The 19250-nt window shown below is 39.7% G+C and overlaps 1 protein-coding gene across 2 annotated transcripts in view; it reads right to left on the bottom strand.

The window, feature by feature from the left end:
- Positions 1 to 19250, bottom strand: part of ITGBL1 (integrin subunit beta like 1) — a 295436-nt gene that overhangs the window by 248347 nt on the left and 27839 nt on the right. For both annotated transcript variants that reach the window (XM_032151257.2, XM_058438045.1), the window contains exon 3: positions 18190 to 18407. In XM_032151257.2, the coding sequence (XP_032007148.1) occupies positions 18190 to 18407 (218 nt within the window). The remainder of the gene's footprint in view (positions 1 to 18189; positions 18408 to 19250) is intronic.

Below are 19250 nucleotides of genomic sequence, written 5' to 3'. Positions count from 1 at the left end.
ACACACACACACACACACACACACATACATACAAACACACACACATATATGTGTTTGTGTTGCCTTTTTGTAAGCCACTAAATGTTGTGGTGGTCTGTAACGAAGCGTTTTTCAAACAATAACAACAAAGACCTAAGAGAAAATCTTACAGAAAATCAGATACTATTCCTGCCCTTGAGGAGTATATAATTTAATCATAGTGACATGGGAATGGCCTGATAATACTGATAACGAAAAAGAAGTTGCTGTTGAGGATTTACTACCTGCAAGGGAGTTTTCTCAATAACAACACTATGATAAGAGGAAACAGAGGCACAAGCAAATCAACTGACTTCCCAAAACTGACTGTTCATAATAGGCAGAGCCAGTTTTGGAACCCATATAGTCTTTCTCCTTCAATCTCCTCAGTATTGTCCCTCTCACACTTTCACATACGAAAATGACGTTTAATTGTGGTAGATTAATACTGCATGTGATAATTCAAAATTCAGAAAAGAGATTTAATACTTGGGGCATTTGTTAGACAGTGTCACTGTGCTAAATGGTGCAACTTAATAACAAAGTGATTGATTGCACAGTTTTTATGTCAGACAACATGTGATCTTAAACATTTTATTTCATCTTTTTGAGGCTCATGCTTTTATCTTTAGAATGGTAAGATGATTTATCCTGCTATTTGTTTATTGGGAGAATTTAACACCACACAAGAAGTATGTAGCAATTCTAAATGTTTGCTGTACTATCATTACCTTATTTCAAATTCATAATAAGCATATAGGATGATTATAATTAGATTTTTAAGGGCACCCCATAGAATGTTGTCCTACTAGAAAAGGAATTTTTTCCAGACTATTGCTATTCTCTTCTAAACACTCCCCCCCACCCCTCCCCCACACACCTCATTCATTAGTTGTTCTTCAAAGTCATGGCTCTCTTGCTAGGTTGCCTAGTTGACTTTCATATAAAGGGCAGCAGAGACTATTATGGCTTTTGATAACTATACATCCAGAGGGGAAATGTTGAGATGCACACAAATATCATTATTTCATTGTGCTTTAATAGACTGTGTGCATATAGTTGGGGAATTAAAGACAAACACCAAGTCTACTTTATAAAACAGTAATGCATAGGCAAGAGAATCACTTGAACCCAGGAGATGGAGTTCGCAGTGAGCCGAGATCGCGCCACTGCACTCCAGCCTGGGTGACAGAGCGAGACTCTGTCTCAAAAAAATAAAAATAAAGAAATAAAATAGTAATGCCTATATTATACCTTTCAAGCACTGGACATGCATTAAATAATTATTTATGGATATGAAAGTTCTTAAATCCTCAAGTAAAGCAGAGCTTCTAAGGTTAGCTAAGGTAACAGAATATTTCGTTTTAGCAGTCAACTGTAAGAAACAAATTCTTTCCACCCTCTTATCAAATCTGCAGTAACTGGAGATTCAGCTCCTGTTGCTTTCTGATGGCTGAAATCTCACAGCTAATGAGGCTAGGTCTGATCATAAGATTTCCCTGTTCTTCTCTAGACATCCTTTTGGAGATGTTTAGTAAGTGCCTTTTGAATTTAACTGAACTGAGGCTCAGAGAAGTTACGTGATTTTGTGCAAGATCACACAGGCAGCAACAATAGTGGAGAAAGATCAAACAGCTTTGTTTTTTAATTCCAATTCCCAAGCATTTTCCAGGGCATTCTGCCTCTGCATTTTCATCCTACCCAAACCTGCCTGCTTAGTTTTCCCAAGTAAAAGATTGTTAAATTCAGTAAAGACTGTACTATCTTTTAATAAAAGATCAGCGCATTGCCACTCATAGGTCTTAAAATTCAACATCTGGTTTTTTTTTTTTTTGTTGGTGATGTTTTTTTGTTTTTTGTTTTTGTTTTTTTTTTATAGATGGATAGATGGAGTTTCACTCTTGTCACCCAGGCTGGAGTACAATGGCATGATCTCAGCTCACTGCAACCTCCACCTCCCGGTTTCAAGCAATTATCCTGTCTCAGCCTCCCAAGTAGCTGGGATTACAGGCGCCCGCCACCATGCCCAGCTAATGTTTGTATTTTTAGTAGAGACAGGGTTTCACCATGTTGGCCAGGCTGGTCTCAAACTCGTGACCTCAGGTGATCCACCTGCCTCGGCCTCCCAAAGTGCTGGGACTGCAGGCATGAGCCACAGCGCCCAGCAACAACTGATGTATTAACAGGGATATTTGAAATATTGAAAGACCATAATATCCAGAATCCCAGGTAGGCAGGATGTCCCCATAAGCCTTCATATTATGACCCACGGTCCACCCATTCATTTCCAAGATGCAAAGTGAACCTACATGATGATCAATTCAAAACTGTTCAGCTTTCTGTAAATGCTGTCTTCTCTCTCTTTGCAGTATTGTTGGCTCACATAGCTTTGATCTCAAAAAGGCTATATGATATTAAAATCTGCATGTGTTTAAAGTTTTTGAGCTCACTTTATGAAATTTAATTTTATAAGAACAAAAGAGAATCTCTGATGTGACTTATTCGTAATAGCCAAAATATGTAATACACAAAATAATGTAAGGTAATGCCCAAGGAAATAACAAATATGTAGATTCAACTCTCCTACCTACCTTTTCTTTCACTTTTATAGACAAGAAAAATTAGGTTATGGAGGAGTTCCTTCAAAGACTGACTCAGGAGGATCCTTCTTATTTGGATATGGTTGATGTTAAATGCAATCTCTCTAAAAACTTCAACTACAGCTGAGAAAATGCTCATTATCAGTAAACAAGTAATTTTGTCCCAGTGATTTTGGTTATCTCAATTTCTTTAACATTAGATGCATAACGGGTTCTTTTGCCCAGTACTTTCTTATGATTTGAGCTTTTACATGCACTCTCTAAGACAAAAATAAGAATCAAAATCTACTTTTCCAAAAAGAAGTTATATTTTTAAATGTAAATAAAGTTTCTGAAAATTATGTTTTTCATTTCAGTACTCCAAAATTCATGAAGAAATTATCCCTATATATGTGGTTTTAGGATAATTTTACTATAATGCTGAAGAAAACCCTTCTATTGATTTGGGGTGGGAGGAATTTCTCCTCAGACTTACTTAGCACAATAGTTGGAGGATAATTGTTTTGACTATCTCTTAGAAGTTATTATAAAAAGTGAATGAATTCATATGTATGAAAATATTTTCCAGCATACTATACTCAAATATAGGTAGATACTACTCTTATTCATTTGTATTACTAATGTAGCATTAATTTCAAGGCTTAAAATTATCCAAACAGGCAACTGAGAGAAGTCTCTCCAGTACATAGTTAACAAATCAAATATTTTCTTTCTTGAAACAAATGAATTATTTCCATGTCAAGACAGCTCTTAGAGCTCATATAACTAACGGTGTTGCCCAGGAAAGAAAAGAAAATAGTCTATAACTTGTCTTTTGTATTTTGGGGAGGAAATTGCTTAAATGGCCAAGTCACTTTGTTTATAAAAATAACTAGCTTTGTCTAACTATTTTGCTCAGCGGAAAATGATAGCTTTGAAAAAGCAGTAATGAACAATTAGGAAATGCATTTACCACGTTTTCATTTTCTGATTTTGGCTCCTTACTCTACCCCACTGACTAAGTCATGAATTTACAGTTAATACCTTGCCATAAGAGAAGTTTTTAAGCAATGCCAAAACTCATTGACCTCTTTTTTTAAAAAAAATTTTAGCCTACCTTTCCCTAGGAAGTTTCCAGATAAAATAACAGAACAGGAAACTAGAGTGGGTAGGTATTCACTTTGAATAATTCGGTGTTTGAACTAGTGACTATGTACAAACAATTACAACGATAGAGCTCTTGGCACAGGGACTGATTTTATCGTATAACTGAAGGGTGGGGTTGTACAAGGTCAAGTCAGTAAGCACCCTTATAAAAGTCTTATTTTTCTTTTCTCTTTATAAAGCCCTCATTCTTCTACCCTGCCTTAAGTAAGATGATTTAGAGTAGACAGAAGAATGACTTCTATTATAAAATATAGTTTCTTATTTGCCAGGAAATGTGATTCTTGGAAAGACAAAGCACTCCTTTTCCAAAGAAAATGAGATTTGCAACCTCCATGCAGCTCTCTATCTTTATCAATTTAGAAGTTAATAGAAAATAGCTTGAGAATTTACCCACATAGAGTCCCAAAAACGCCCTGGTAAATTCCCCTGATACTCTCAGTCTAGCAGTACCAGACTTTTCCACCTTCTTAGGTGTGACTCTTGCCTTTAAATCTCAGACCAGGTTTGGAAGCTAAATTTCCCAAAGGACAAAGGCTTCAATATTCCCGTCCCACTGATGTGAGGTTTCCCTTTGCCAAGGTCAGCTAGTAGACCGGCTGCTATGATACAAATATTGACCGATATTTTGGAACCTAATTCCCAACGTGACAGTATTAAGAAGGTGGGTGGGCCTTTAGGAGGTGATTAGGTCATGAGCGGGATTAGTGCCCTTATAAAAGAGGATTGGGGGAGCCTGTTTACCCCTTCCAACACGTGAGGATACAGGTGCCATGCAGGAAGCCGAAAATGAGCCCTCACCATACACTGAATCTGTTGTCACCTTGATTCTAGACTTCCCAGCCTCCAGAACTGTGAGCATGAAATTTGTCCTGTTTCTAAATTACTCAGTCTAGGGTATTTTGTTACAGCAGCCTGAATGGACTAAACCATCTACCCTGCAACAAATTCTAAAGGAATCCTTCGGGTTGACATAAAAGGACACTAGACAGTAATTCAAAACCACACAAAGCAGAGTTCCAGGAAAGATTGATCTGTACTGTTTACTCAGAACTGTGCTAAATACCTGTTTTTTGTGCTAAGTATGTTTGTTTTTAGTTTCCAGAAAAATACATGAGATGGTGCTAGTATTCAGAATATTCAGCATATTGGTAAACATAAGAAAACATGTGAAATCATGAAAAATGTGTTTGGTGTAGGCTGTATTAAGTGACGGTGATGTTAAGATCTAACTAGAGAGATGGGAGCATACAGGGTGAGAAAGAGGAAGCAGGGTGAGCATGCCATTAAAGAGGAATCAGATTCTAGAATGTCTTAATGGCCAAGTAGATTGGAAGCCAAAGTTTAGATTTGATACCTATAGTATATACCCTCAATGTGTGTTCATGAAGTGAATCAAAGCAGGGGTACAGAATAAGTGGCCAGTATAAATGGTTAGAATGATCTTTGAAGTGAATTTGAAAAGCACGGATACTTGACAAAATGTCACTTATGGTGATTCACCATACAGGATGGTATACAGGAAGACAGCCTGAATGAAGCCTGAGGTGTGATAAGAACTTAACTATTATTAATATTCCTTGTCAAGGGAAATGAAGGCCAAGCTAAGGCACTAGCAATAGAACTAAATTCAGCAGAAAATTAAGTAAAAACATTAGCAATATTGGCAGGATATAGGAGAGCAATGAAAAGGATGAGTCAAAGTTGGCCATAGTTTAGTTGGATGACTAAGAGGATCCCCTCCCCTCCAAGTTTTCTTGGCCTTTCTGACTCCACGTCTTCATTTTGGTTGGCTTGTCAACTGTTTATCAGTAACATCACTACCTCTGCTCTTAAAGTTATGAGTGTCTTTATCCTCTACGCTCTACACGGTTACCACTATCCTCAATTATTAATCTTTTCAGATGCCTTTACCTAAATATTTATTCCATGGCCATAATGGTAATTCAAATAAGCTGAATCTCATTTATTCACTGAACATACATTTACTGAGCCCCTACAAAGTGCCAATTACTCATTGCAGGGATCATCAACCTCATACCTTCCCTTCAAAAAAGTCAGAAGTATATCAAATATAAATGGGTGACTGAGGCTTAGGTTGACATTTTTGTTATTTGCCAAGATCACATAGTAGACAAGTGGAAAAGTGGATAATAGAGCCTGTTTCTCCTGTCTCCTAATCCAGTTATTTTTCCATTGATGCAAGCTGCTTCTTAAGGCAGAGGGTCTTAAATCCAGACAAATCTGAAGCCGATTTATCACATTATTTTATTTCCTTTTTTCTTCCTTCCTTGTAGATGCGACTACAAAATTCAGAGTAATTTAGCAAAGAATAGCATATCTGTTAATAGAAACCAGAATTTATTATTAGAAGCAAAATAATACAAGCAGCTATTATTGCCTCAAAGATAGAGAAAATTTATCATAGTTTTGTATTTTTAAGACTATGTCTTTCAGAGGACAGCTATAAGAGAATCCTGAGTGATTTTTGTCTCCAACCCTAGACTCAAGGATTTCCAATGAAACCTAATTTTGGTGACATTTCCAAATACTCCACAAAAATGTATATAGCATCAAAATATATTAGTGATAAGAATGTCACTATTACTTATTTTGAAAAAACAAAAGAAACTGTTTTCTCTTTTCTATCTTTGCACAGTTTCAGTATAAGATGAGGACCATTTACCAACAATTAACTGTAATTTGAATGTGACTTGAGCAGCCTAAAAGCATTTAGTTAACTCCATAGTGAAAAAAATAATCCAATTATGAATCACCCAAATGATATGTCATTGTTTTCATAGCATTCATTAAAAAGAGAAAGACACAAAAGTATTCCCCAATGAGATATTGATTTCTAGCAGGTTTACACATGTGGTGTCAATCCCAAGCAACCTTTATATCAAGAGTGTCAGCATTACAGAAATTTGAAAGTGGACTTGATTTTGATCTGCAGGTAGTAGTCTACCAGAAAAGAACTTACACATGTATGTCCCTGTGTATGACATTTAGACTCACACATATATCCAAACACACATATATATGTGTGTTTGTGCACATACTTACATATTCACATATGTATGGCATATGTGTATAAAATTAGGGTATCAAATGTGTATGTATACATATATATGTGTATATATATTATTTGTTTGTATAGGCAATCAAAATATATACATATACAAAATATAAATGGGTGAAGTGTATATATTTTGATTGCCTATACAAGCATAAATAATATATAGGAGGATATATATACATATGCATATATACATATATATAGACAGAGAGAGAGAGAGACCCTCCCTGGGTCTTCTCATTTCTGTATACATACACACAATAAACCAGAATGTAAAAAACTACATATATACATACAGACACATGCATATATGTTGGTATCCTTTATATCTGAGGACATCAACACTTGGGGTACAAGTCAAGACTTTAGAGGCCATGGATGGGCAAAAAATGAGATGACAGAAATAATAACTAAACTCCTTGTGAAAAATGAACATTATTTGAAAATGAAATAAAAAAAAGAAATGTGATGAGAAGGAGGGGTTCAAACAGGATAAAGAAGAGAGGCTGAAGTACATAACAGAGCATTGGGAGTTTTAAGAATGGGTCAGGCACAGTGGCTCATGACTGTAATCCCAGCACTTTGGGAGGCTGAGGCGGGTGGATCACCTGAGGTCAGGAGTTTGAGACCAGCCTGGCCAACATGGCAAAACCCAGTCTCTACTAAAAATACAAAAATTAGCCAGGCGTGATGGTGGGTGCCTGTAGTCCCTGCTACTCAGGAGGCTGAGGCAGGAGAATCGCTTGGACCCGGGGGGTGGAGGTTGCAGTGAGCTGAGATCGCACCACTACACTCCAGCCTGGGTGGCAGAGCGAGAATCCATCTCAAAAAAAAAAAAAAAAAAACAACAACTAGAATTACTCCTATTCAATCTTTAGTTGTTTGCATTCTTCTGATTAAATAACACACAACCCAATGTCTCCAGAACATTCGGTAATGTTTACTACAAATTTTTAAAAATCTGTAAGTTACTTTGATTTGGTTTTTTTATTGTGTTGCTTTCTGCAGTTTTGCAACTGAAGAAGCAGTTTCTGGGATCAACTATTTGGGATCAGCAATTTAGAGGAGATCATGGAACACCCTAGAAATACAAGAGGGAAGAGTCAGAAGCAGAATTGCACTTACAGAGTAAGCCCTGGGAGTTTGCAGACATCTAAAGGTTTCCAGCAGAGAAAAAGAATGAAAATTCCAAATTCAAGGACTAATTACACAGTTCTGAGGGTAGGGTTCTGGAGCATTCCATTAGATCAATTATGATGGTATAAATCAGGGTACAGATTTCAGGGACAGGAACACAAAAGGCAGGTTCTGAGACAAAGACATATACAAGACTCAGAAGGCTGGCAGTGCGGTGAGTTGGGGCATGATGCAGTAAGCTCTCAGATTCCTCATGCTGGCCAGAGCTGAGGGCACACCCAGCCCTGGTACTATAGAGCAGGCAAGCTGGCTGGGATAGAATAGTTCAAAGACTACCAGAGTAATTCCAAGACATGAATTTAGTACCAGCGGAAGATATAACATGGACAGAAAATTGCTTATTTGAAAATAAATATCTTAGGACCAGGAATTACGCTAGAGTAGGAGAGGGGTGTCTAGCATATTTAAGCATAATAACTCCAGTGATTTATTAATCACTCATATGTGTTTGGCACTGTCATTATCCCTATTTGGTCTTATTATTGCCTTCTTTTCAACCATAAGGAAACGGAGGTTGTAACCTCTTGGGTAACCTCCCTGGAGCTCCACAGTGGGCAAGTGACAATGTCAGGAACTGAATGCAAGCAACAGTTGGGCTTAAGTCCCTCTTCATGCTTTAGAAAGACACTTAGTGTTCTTTATCAGAAATGATATGGAAAAGGCCAGGTGCCATGGCTCACGCTTGTAATCCCAGCACTTTGGGAGGCCAAGGCAGGTGGGTCACCTGAGGTCAGAAGTTGGAGACCAGCCTGGCCAACATGGTGAAGCCCTGTCTCTACTAATCATACAAAAATTAGCCAGGTGTGGGGGCACATGCCTATAGTCCCAGCTACTCAGGAGGCTGAGGCAGGCGTATCACTTGACCCCAGGAGGTGGAGGTTGCAGTGAGCTGAGATTGCTCCACTGCACTCCAGCCTGGGCAACACAGCGAGACTCCATCTCAAAAAAAAAAAAAAAAAAAAGATATGATATGGAAAAGACTGGGACCAGAACAATTAGATCATGTAGATAACCTTGGAAAAGAAGGAAAAGACTCAGCCCTTGCATCCTCGATAGAGCATACCAACAGCCAGATGTGAATGGAGTTGGAACCCCTCCCTTGCCATTCACACATACAGAGTGCCCTGCACTTTATAGGAGGGTGACTATGCTGAGAAGACTATTTGGGCCCTCAAAGATAGCCATACCCTTGCTCCTGAAACCTGTAAATATGTCACCTTACATGGCAAAAGTGACTTTGCTGATGTGACGAAGTTTATGAGTCTTGGATGGGAAGGTTATCCTGGATTATCTGGGTTCAGTCTAGTTAAAATAGACCTTAAAAGTGGAGTATGTTTTCTGACGGTGGTAAGAAGGGATGTGACGATGGAAGAGGCTCTGGGAGATGGCAGTGTGAGAAAGGTCTCATGACCTGTTTCCGGTTTTGAGATTTGGGAGTGGGGTACTTGTAAGGACCCAAAAGCAGCTTCTAGAAGACAAGAGGGACCCCAACTGACAGCCAGCAAGGAACTGGGGACCACAGTCTTACAACCACACAGAACTAAATTATCTCAACACCAATAACCAGGAAACGGATTCTCTCCTAGAGTCTTCAGAAAAGAACAGAGCCTATCAACACCTTGGCCCTGGAAGTCCCATGTCAGGGGACCTTGAGACCTACAGAACTCTAGAAAAGACATTTGAGCTGTTTAAGCCTCTAGGTTTGTGGTAATTTGGTATAGCAGCAATAGAAAAATAATACAAGGGCAGGATATGAAGCTTGGCAAAATGTCTTGTCTTACTTCATAACTTTGCAGACAGGGAATTCCCCCAAAGAATGATAACGGGGCTCTCTACTCCTAGGGAATTTTTTATTTTTTTTTTTCATTTTTTTGAGACAGGGTCTAATTCTCTCACCTAGGCTGGAGTGCAGTGGCCTGATCATAGCTCACTTCAGCCTTAATCTCCCGTGCTCACATGAGCCTCCTGTCTTAGCCTCCTGATAGCTGGCACTACGGGCACCCACCACTGTGTCTGGCAATTTTTTAAAAATGTTTAGTAGGGAGCAGGTCTTGCTATGCTGCCTAGGCTGGTCTCGAACCACTGGGCTTCAAGGATCCTCCCACCTTGACTTCTCAAAGTGCTGGGATTACAGGCAGTGTGAGCCACTACACCCAGCCCCTTCTAGGGCATTGATCACCTACCTCAAGAACATGAACATGGTGAGTCACAAGGTCAGAAGTAACAATGTGTATCTGAGGCCCAGAGAGCTGAGCAGCTTTTGTGGGGGCTTATGATATCAAGAACATGCGATGTCAGTTTTAGCATCGTGTTTCAAAATATATCGAAGACGCTGAGAACCTTATGAGGGAGGTTTATGTTTTGCAAATTTAAAATTTGTAATACAAATAAATTTGTTTCCATATGTTCCTTTCTCATTCTGGGGAAACTTTACATAGAAAATAACTCCTGAATTTCTCACATTGATACTATTTTATCTAAATACCACAATGCTATAAATATGTTCCTCTAGACCATCAAGGTGCAGGGATGACCTAGTCCAGGGCAAGGTATGTCTGCCTCTGTGTGATATAGTTTGGATGTGTGTCCCCTCCAAATCTCATGTTGAAATGTGATCTCCAATCTTGTAGGTGGAATCAAGTGGGAGGTGTTTGGGTTATGGGGGTGGATCTCTCATGAATGGCTTGGTGCCCTCCCCAAGGCCATGAGTGAGTTCTCTATTTGTTCACAGGACAGCTGGTTGCTTAAAAGAATGTGGTGCCCCTCTCTCTATCTCTTGCTCCTTCTCTTGCCATGTGACATGCCAGTCCCCCCTCACTTTCCATAAGTAAAGGCTTCCTGAGGCCTCGCCAGAAGCCTAGCACATGCTGGTGTCTTGTTTGTACAGCCTGCAAAACTGTAAGCTGAATAAACCTCTTTCCTTTACAACCTACCCAGTCTCAGGTATTCTTTTACAGCAACACAAAACAGACTAAGAGATCATGGTAGAGCTGCAGAGCCCTGTCCAAATAAAGCAGTACAATTGAGGAAAATTGCTGTGCATGTTTGGCACTTGCTTTCAGAACGAAAACATTTAACTTTTATACGTCACTTGGGCTAAGACAATATGCATTTATCCAACACAGATGAATGTAAGAAAATAGAGCTCCCAAAAAATGGCTTACATGCAGTGGGTGAGCTAATGCGGAACTCCTGAATGTGTTTCCAGAAACTACAAGCGATGTGAAGACTATGAAGAAAATACAGGAAAGAGGCAATGTGAAAGCCAGTCTGTCTGTTCCAGACATTTATTTATTGGTGAAGGGGATTCAAGGCAGATAATATTCTTATGTGCTTGGTGCCTCTGACTCAGAGACATGGAAGGGCTATTTTGTGAAAGAGAGGGGGTGGTAAATCCAAGATGGGCTAGATGGAGGTAAACGAGTGGGCAAGGAAGACAGGATGAGGATTGAAGGAAGGGAGAGAAGATGAAAAATAGAAAAAGACTAGTAAAGAAAAAGCCTGAGTAAATCCACAAGTAGGCTTGGAGGGAAATCATTCAACAATCTAAGAAAAATGCAATTGGAAGGGAAAGGCAAGTTAAATAGTCCTCAGACAGCCTCAAGAGCCGGGAAGTCCAGTTCTCATGAATAATCACATATAATTCCTATACTACTTACTTCATGGTATAAAAGTCAAATATCTTCAAGAAAAAAAATTACTAATTTTTACATATTAAAAATGTTTCAATGTATTCTAATTATTTTAATTGTTGTATTGTTAATATTTGTACATAAAAATCAATGTTTATAAGAATGGATTCTATTTATTTTTTATTTTTATTTATTTATTTATTTGAAACAGGGCCTCCCTCTGTTGCTCAGGCTGGAGTGCAGTAGCATGATCATGGCTCACTGCAACCTATGCCTCCTGGGCTCAAGCCATCCTCCTCCCCTCTCAGCCTCCCTAGTAGCTGGAACTACAGCTGTGCACCATGCCCAGCTAATTTTTGTATCTTTTGTAGAGACAGGGTTTCACCATGTTCCCCAGGCTGGTCTCAAACTCCTGAGATCAAGCCATCCCACCTACCTCAGCCTCCCAAAGTGCTGGGATTACAGGTGTGAGCCACTACACCCAGCTAAGGATAGCTGATAGTCTGAATAAATGTAGAAGTATATAAAGGATATGAATATTAAATAAATTTATACATACATATATAAAATCATGCTCAGTGTCACAGAATATAAGGTTCTTCATATCCATAAGGATATTGTTGCAGAAAAAGGTACTAAATATCAGGTAAATTAAAAAACTGGCTCAAAGTTAACAACACAAACAAGTTAACCCACATTAACATTTCAGACAAGATTCCCATCCTGCCCCAAACATGGTGGCCAATGAAATCGGAATCTCTCTCTGCTAGCATTAATTTTTCATTTTATATCAATTCCATTTAAAAAGAGTTCTTTTAAAAGAACTTTAAGTCATCGATTTGGTTATCTGGTTCTTTCCTGTGATTTCTTGATTCCATCAGTTCCATCACATTTCCGATCTCGCAGACTTAAAAACCCAGCATGAGTTTTAATTCATCTTACTCATCCTTGGACACTAATTCATATCGATTTTACTTTTAAACGGCCTTTAAAAAAACAATAATTCTGTTCTTATTGCCTCTCCCATGGAGTTCCTCCCCACTGGTTCTCTACTTTAACTTGCCATGCTTTGGGGCACCATACAGTTGGCCCTCCATATATGTGGGCTCCTCATTGGCAGATTAAAATTATTCAGAAAAAAAAAAACAGTGTAGTACAAAATAATACAACTAACATACGGTATAACAACTATTTACACAGCATTTACATTGCATGAGGTATTATATGTAATCAAGAGATGATTTAAAGTTTACTGGAGGATGTGTATAGGTTACATGCAAATACTACACCATTTTATATGAGAGACTGGAACATCCTTGGTATCCACTGGTGGGGGAGGCTCCCTAGAACTAATCCCCAGCAGATACCAAGGAATGACTGTATTTCTTTCCATAAATCAGAGCACTAATGATCACTCCTATATTTGGACTCTTAACAGCTCTTATGTGCTGTTTAATCAAGAACAAGCTCTCTACAATATGATCAACTGTAATTCTCAACATATCTTTTATTACTTTCCTTACAGCTCTAAGATCCAGCCAAGCCAACTCTTGTAGCCCTATTTCCCAAACATCCCATGTTTTTTTGCTTCTACACTTTTGCTTAAGATTTTCCTTACTCAGAATTCCAACAGTCCACTTTTTGGATTAAAAAATCTCCCAGTACTGGGTATATACCCAAAGGATTATAAACCATGCTGCTATAAGGACACACGCACACGTATGTCTATTGCGGCACTATTCACAATAGCAAAGACTTGGAACCAACCCAAATGTCCAACAACAACAGACTGGATTAAGAAAATGTGGCACATATACACCATGGAATACTATGCAGCCATAAAAAATGATGAGTTCATGTCCTTTGTAGGGACATGGATGAAACTGGAAAACATCATTCTCAGCAAACTATCGCAAGGACAAAAAACCAAACACCGCATGTACTCACTCATAGGTGGGAAGTGAACAATGAGAACACATGGACACAGAAAGGGGAACATCACACTCCGGGGCTTGTCATGGGGTGGGGGGAGAGGGGAGGGACAGCATTAGGAGACATACCTAACGCTAAATGATGAGTTAATGGGTGCAGCACACCAGCATGGCACATGTATACATATGTAACAAACTTGCACATTGTGCACATGTATCCTAAAACTTAAAGTATAATAATAATAAAAAAATAACTAAAATCTTAATTGCTCCATGCAGAAAAACTCCAAAAATAGAACATTTATGGCATGCTTTTTGTATTATGTTTGGCTGTGTTTTATTTTTTGAATAAATATTTATAGAGGCATAAAAAACAATCTCCCAGTACTTAAGTGCTTATGTCAAATGCTACCTCTTTCTCAAGAACTTTTAACCATAATATATAACCTCTGGCTCAATGGATCCCTCATAAAAATTTGTACAAATGATACCTTGCATTATATTACAGATATCTGGTATTTCTCTGTGTCTCCCTACTCAATGGTAAGCTGCCTTCTATCCCTCATCTTTACACTCCCTTCAACAGGACAGAGCCTAGAAAATAGGCAGTGCTTCACAAGTGTTGCTAAATTGAATTCAATTACTGAATCCTAAATTACTAAATTGAAATTACTAAAACTGAAACTCTTTAAGAGACATATTTCAACAGCAATTTCAAAAGATTTCTAAGAAAACAATATATTGTTTAAGTGTCATTGTAGCTGGTCATGGGGTCAACCAGGAATGCTTTAGAAATATCAACTGAAAGTTTCTTTCCATGCAATCAAACATTTTGCCTTTCTTTTTTTTTTTTTTTTTTTTTGTGATGGAGTGTCGCTCTGTCACCCAGGCTGGAGTGCAATGGCGCAATCTTGGCTCACTGCAACCTCTGCCTCCTGGGTTCAAGCAATTCTCTTGCCTCAGCCTCCCAAGTAGCTGGGACTACAAGGCGCACACCACCATACCCAGCTAATTTTTGTATATTTAGTAGCGACAGGGTTTCACCATTCTACCAAAATTATTTTACCCCTTAATAGACCATCACATGCATAGGAACACTCACGTGGCTGGATCTTTATGCTATAAGTCTGTGGAAGATGGATGTGCCATGAACAAGTGGACACTGGAAGAAATAGACTTCTAATGGCGGGAACCTAATCACTTTCAACCAGCGCAAACTATAATAAGTATGTTTCTTATGATTCACATTATAAGAATCCCAATGGACTTAACTTTAAAACGGCATAGTGTATCTAATACAGCTGCCCTGAGGCTGGGCCAAAATAGTTATCCCTACTTGACCTTTTGGGCCTTGAATCAATAACAGACCCAGACTACACGAAGAGAAGTAAATTGCTCTCACTGCATTAAATGCCCGACAAACACTAGGCCAGCTATCTACCCATCTGTCATCTCCATCCACCCATCCTTCCATCCATACTAGCCCACTTGTTATGCATCACTGTAATAATATTATATTACGTACATATACATTATAATATGTACTGAGCACTTACTTCATGTCAGACACTAGTCTAAGTATTTTACATACGTTAAACCTTACATTTGTATAAGTTAGGTACTGTTATTCCCATTTTACAGATGAAGAAATCAAGGCTCAGAATGTTTAAGTAACTGCCCAAGTTCATACAGCTATTAAGTAGTAGGACTAGGATTTGAATCCTGGAAATTTACTCCCAGAGTCCGTACTTTTTTTTTGAGACAGCGTTTCATTCTTGTTGCCTAGGCTAGGGTGCAATGGCATGATCTCAGCTCACTGCAACCTCTGCCTCCCAGGTTCAAGCGATTCTCCTGCCTCAGCCTTCCGAGTAGTTGGGACTACAGACACATGCCACCAAGCCCAGCTAATTTTTGTGCTTTTTAGTAGGGATGGTGTTTCACCATGTTGTCCAGGCTAGTCTTGAATCCTGACCTCAGGTGATCCACCCGCTTCAGCCTTCCAAAGTGCTAGGATTATAGGCATGAACCACCACACCCAGCCCAGAGCCCATACTTTCAATCACTCCATGATATAGTACTATGAGAGAAGGATTTTGTTTTCTTCTTAGAAGTTGGAGAGGTCTCTGAAAGTTACTCTATTTCTGGAAAGGACCTACAGGAACTTTCATGGAGGTAAAAGCACAGGTGCACATAAACATAGGAAACCTGCTATGTTTCCATATTACAGTGATAAAATTGGAACTACTTCTTAAAAATAAAACTGAGAAGCTAAATTTGAAGCATGGAATACGTCGAAGAGCTCGCAAGGCAGCCCTATGTGCTACTTGTAGGGATCTCTGCATGGGCCCCACAAACGTGGTCAGGGCATTTGCAGGGACAGATTCTGCTCAAGGCCCTGTAGAGCTGGCTTTGATGGGCATCAGTCAGCAAGATGAGAATAAAAAATGAACTTCATTATTCCATTCAGTCTTAAAATAAAGAGAAGCATTTCGTCTTCTACAGAAATGCATGCATAACCAAAAAAACCATGCTTGACTCAGTCCAGCATTTTGTATCAGGAAGGAAGGAATGCAGTGACTAAGATGCTATGAGTAAACAACAAATCATTTTCTATGGGAGGGAAAAAAGAACGCTGTCTACCACAGCATTCCTTCTGCATAGTTTCACAGAGAAAAGCACCAGCCTAGGTTCTTCAACAGGGAAAGTGAATCTGATGGCACTTACAACTTTCACCAGTTAAAGGCTGCATCTTACCTCTTACTTCTCTTATAAAACAACAAAAGAAAAAGCCCTGGAAAATTTGTTCAAAATTCATGATATTGAAGAGGGCTTGCCAGAGGCCATAGGTCAGAGAAGCCAAGTAACAGTCAAATTTGGAATGAAATATTAGGCGGTAACTTAGCTTTCATTCCAAAGGGCTACCCTTAATAATACTGCAGCTTGTAGGACTGCGAAGTTAAATAACAAGTTGTGGCATCCAATATTTTATTTTTATTTATTATTTATTGAGATGAAGTCTCACTCTGTCGCTCAGGCTGGAGTGCAGCGGCACGATCTTGGCTCTCTGCAACCTCCACCTCCCAGGTTCAAGCAATTCTGCCTCAGCCTCCCAAGTAGTTGGGATTACAGGCACATGCCACCATGCCTGACTAATTTTTGTATTTTTAGTAGAGACTGGGTTTCAGCAAGTTGGCGAGGCTGGTCTTGAACTCCTGACCTCAAGTGATTCACCTGCCTCGGCCTCCCAAAGTGCTGGGATTACAGGTGTGAGCCACCCCACCCAGCATTCAGTATTCTTAAAGGGTTGATCCACAGCCTTCACAGGGAAAACAAATCAAGTAGATGCACCTGCGCCCCTCCAAATTTCTTCTATGACTATTTTTTGCATTGCCAAGCAGCCTGCATATTATGTAACCTAACTTATACACTACTGGGCCCAGGTTCCAAGAAAAAAATATTTTGCTAAAAACTCATTCTTGATCTTTCTATGTTAGTGTTGGCTGTCTTATTATTCTTAGCTACATTGAAGGTAAAATAAGAGGCTAGTTTTTCCTACAAATTTGCCAAACCGTGGCTGGAATGCATTGTGTTGTGCTTTCACTAATGGAGTTCTGTGTCACTCACAAGGCACTAATTGAAGTTCTTGGCCTTAAGTAAAATGACACATTTATCTGAAACAGGTAAAGAGGTTAAGGGTGTTCTCCGGGAAGGAATTTTTTGACCCTTTCCAATATCAGAACCTGAATCACTCCTTAAAAATGTGCAAGGGAAGTGAATGTATTTTCACTCCACCCTTACAAAATACCAAGTTTCATTGCAACTCAAAAATTCAAGCAGCTAGAACAATGCAAGAAAAGTCATTCTAAGTAAATATGTGCCTGTTTACTTTTTTCCTTGTTATAGTTTTCTGACATGCACTCCTGCCTGTGAACTATATTCTAATGATGAGAGAGCAAATCAGGCTTCAAAGACAAAACCTGCCTCCCTAGAATGGAGGAAAATAATACATTCCCCTTCCCACTGTTTCCTATATAAAATAAAATACAGGCCTAAGATCTACAAATATTATGATTAACATTCTTGATAGGGATAGGAGAACCCAGTAAAATAACTCCATTTGTGAGGACATTGGGGAATTTATTCTGTAACGAGGAACTTTAGAGGCAAGTGAGATTTTAGAATTAAGCAAATGACGGCCAGGTGCAGTGGCTCCCGCCTGTAATCCCAACACTTTGGGAAGCTCAGGAGGGAGGATGGCTTGAGCCCAGGAGTTGGGGGGACCAGCCAGGGCAACATAGCAAGATCCCATCTTTAAAAAATCATAATTTTTATCATATATAATAAAATATATAATTAAGTGAATGAATTTTTAAAATATTACTTCCATTCAAGTTCAGAGCCTGGGGGATAAAAGTATTGTGACAAATGATGCCAGAATTAACTAGCCAAAGTGTGACAATTGCAGTAACTTAATTGGTGCTTATGTGAAGGGAGGTGTATCCCCACCCTTCACTCTTCTAGGGGAGTGGCAGAAATCCCAGAAGAGGAGTTCCGACCTCCCGAGGGAGGAGACAGCGCCGCCCCCTTACCTGCACAGGTGCTCCCGTCGTAGGTCTCGCACACCCACTCGTGGCACTCACACAGGGGCCCGAAGAACATGCCCGGCTCAGTCACGTGGCAGATGCAGACGCCGCAGTCGCAGCGGCCCCGGCCGTGGCACAGCGCGGCCCCCGGGGGCTGCCCAGGTGCGCGGCAGCGGCGCTCCGACTCGGCCCGGGACAGCCTGCAGGCGGCGCCCGGCCAGCTCCTGCGCGGGCGACAAGCAACCGGCAGGCCGGATCAGACGCGGACGCCGCCCCCTGCTCCGAACCCACGTTTCCTCCCCAGTGTGTCCTCCAGGTGCAGACGTACAACCCCAGGAACAGGAAGCCTGAGGCCCACATCTCTCTGGGGTCCAAGCGCTGCCTGGAAGGGCTGTATTTTCCCAAGCAAACAGGTATCACCCACCAGAGAAATGACCAGGGCCCAAAATGTGTAATGGGTGACCTGCCCCCTGGACACAGGTCCTTCCTCCAGGTGGATAGAGGTGATCTGCCCTGCTCTTTGCTAGTTTATCACTAAATCTTATTATGCACATTTAGATTAAATACAAAGTAATCCAACGTATGGCACTCAGCTGACTTTTCAGTTCTCCTTTAAAAAACGTCCCACTGCTATCTGATGGCCAATGAGCAGTTATATTATAGAAGAGGTGAATCTATAGAAAGAGTTAGACATGTTATGATAGGATCGGGCATAATTTGCATTAAGCAGTCTTTAGGAACTCTACTTTTCAAAAGTTTAGTTTCACTATTGCAGTGTGCCTCAGTCTCTTTCAGGATGTGATACAAAATGTAATACAGACCTCCTGTTGCTGCTGTTGAGAAACAGAGATCATTCTGCTTTATAGGTTGTGAGAAGATACAGGTACACATAGAATTTTAACTCACAGCAGAAATTCCTCCTGATATGTATTTGCAGAAGAGAAAATTATATTTTTATTCAATGATTGCTTTTTTCCAAAGGAAAAGCAAAAGGACAGACATGAGGCAATACACAGTGTAGATATAAGGAGAGGAAAAGGAACAGGTTGAAAACAGTTTATCCCGTG

The sequence above is a fragment of the Hylobates moloch genome, unplaced genomic scaffold, assembly GCF_009828535.3.
Source record: "Hylobates moloch isolate HMO894 unplaced genomic scaffold, HMol_V3 SCAFFOLD_4, whole genome shotgun sequence".
In the NCBI taxonomy this organism is placed as follows: Eukaryota; Metazoa; Chordata; class Mammalia; order Primates; family Hylobatidae; genus Hylobates; species Hylobates moloch.
Note: the sequence above shows the minus strand (reverse complement) of the source record. Positions and strands in the feature narration are given on the sequence as shown.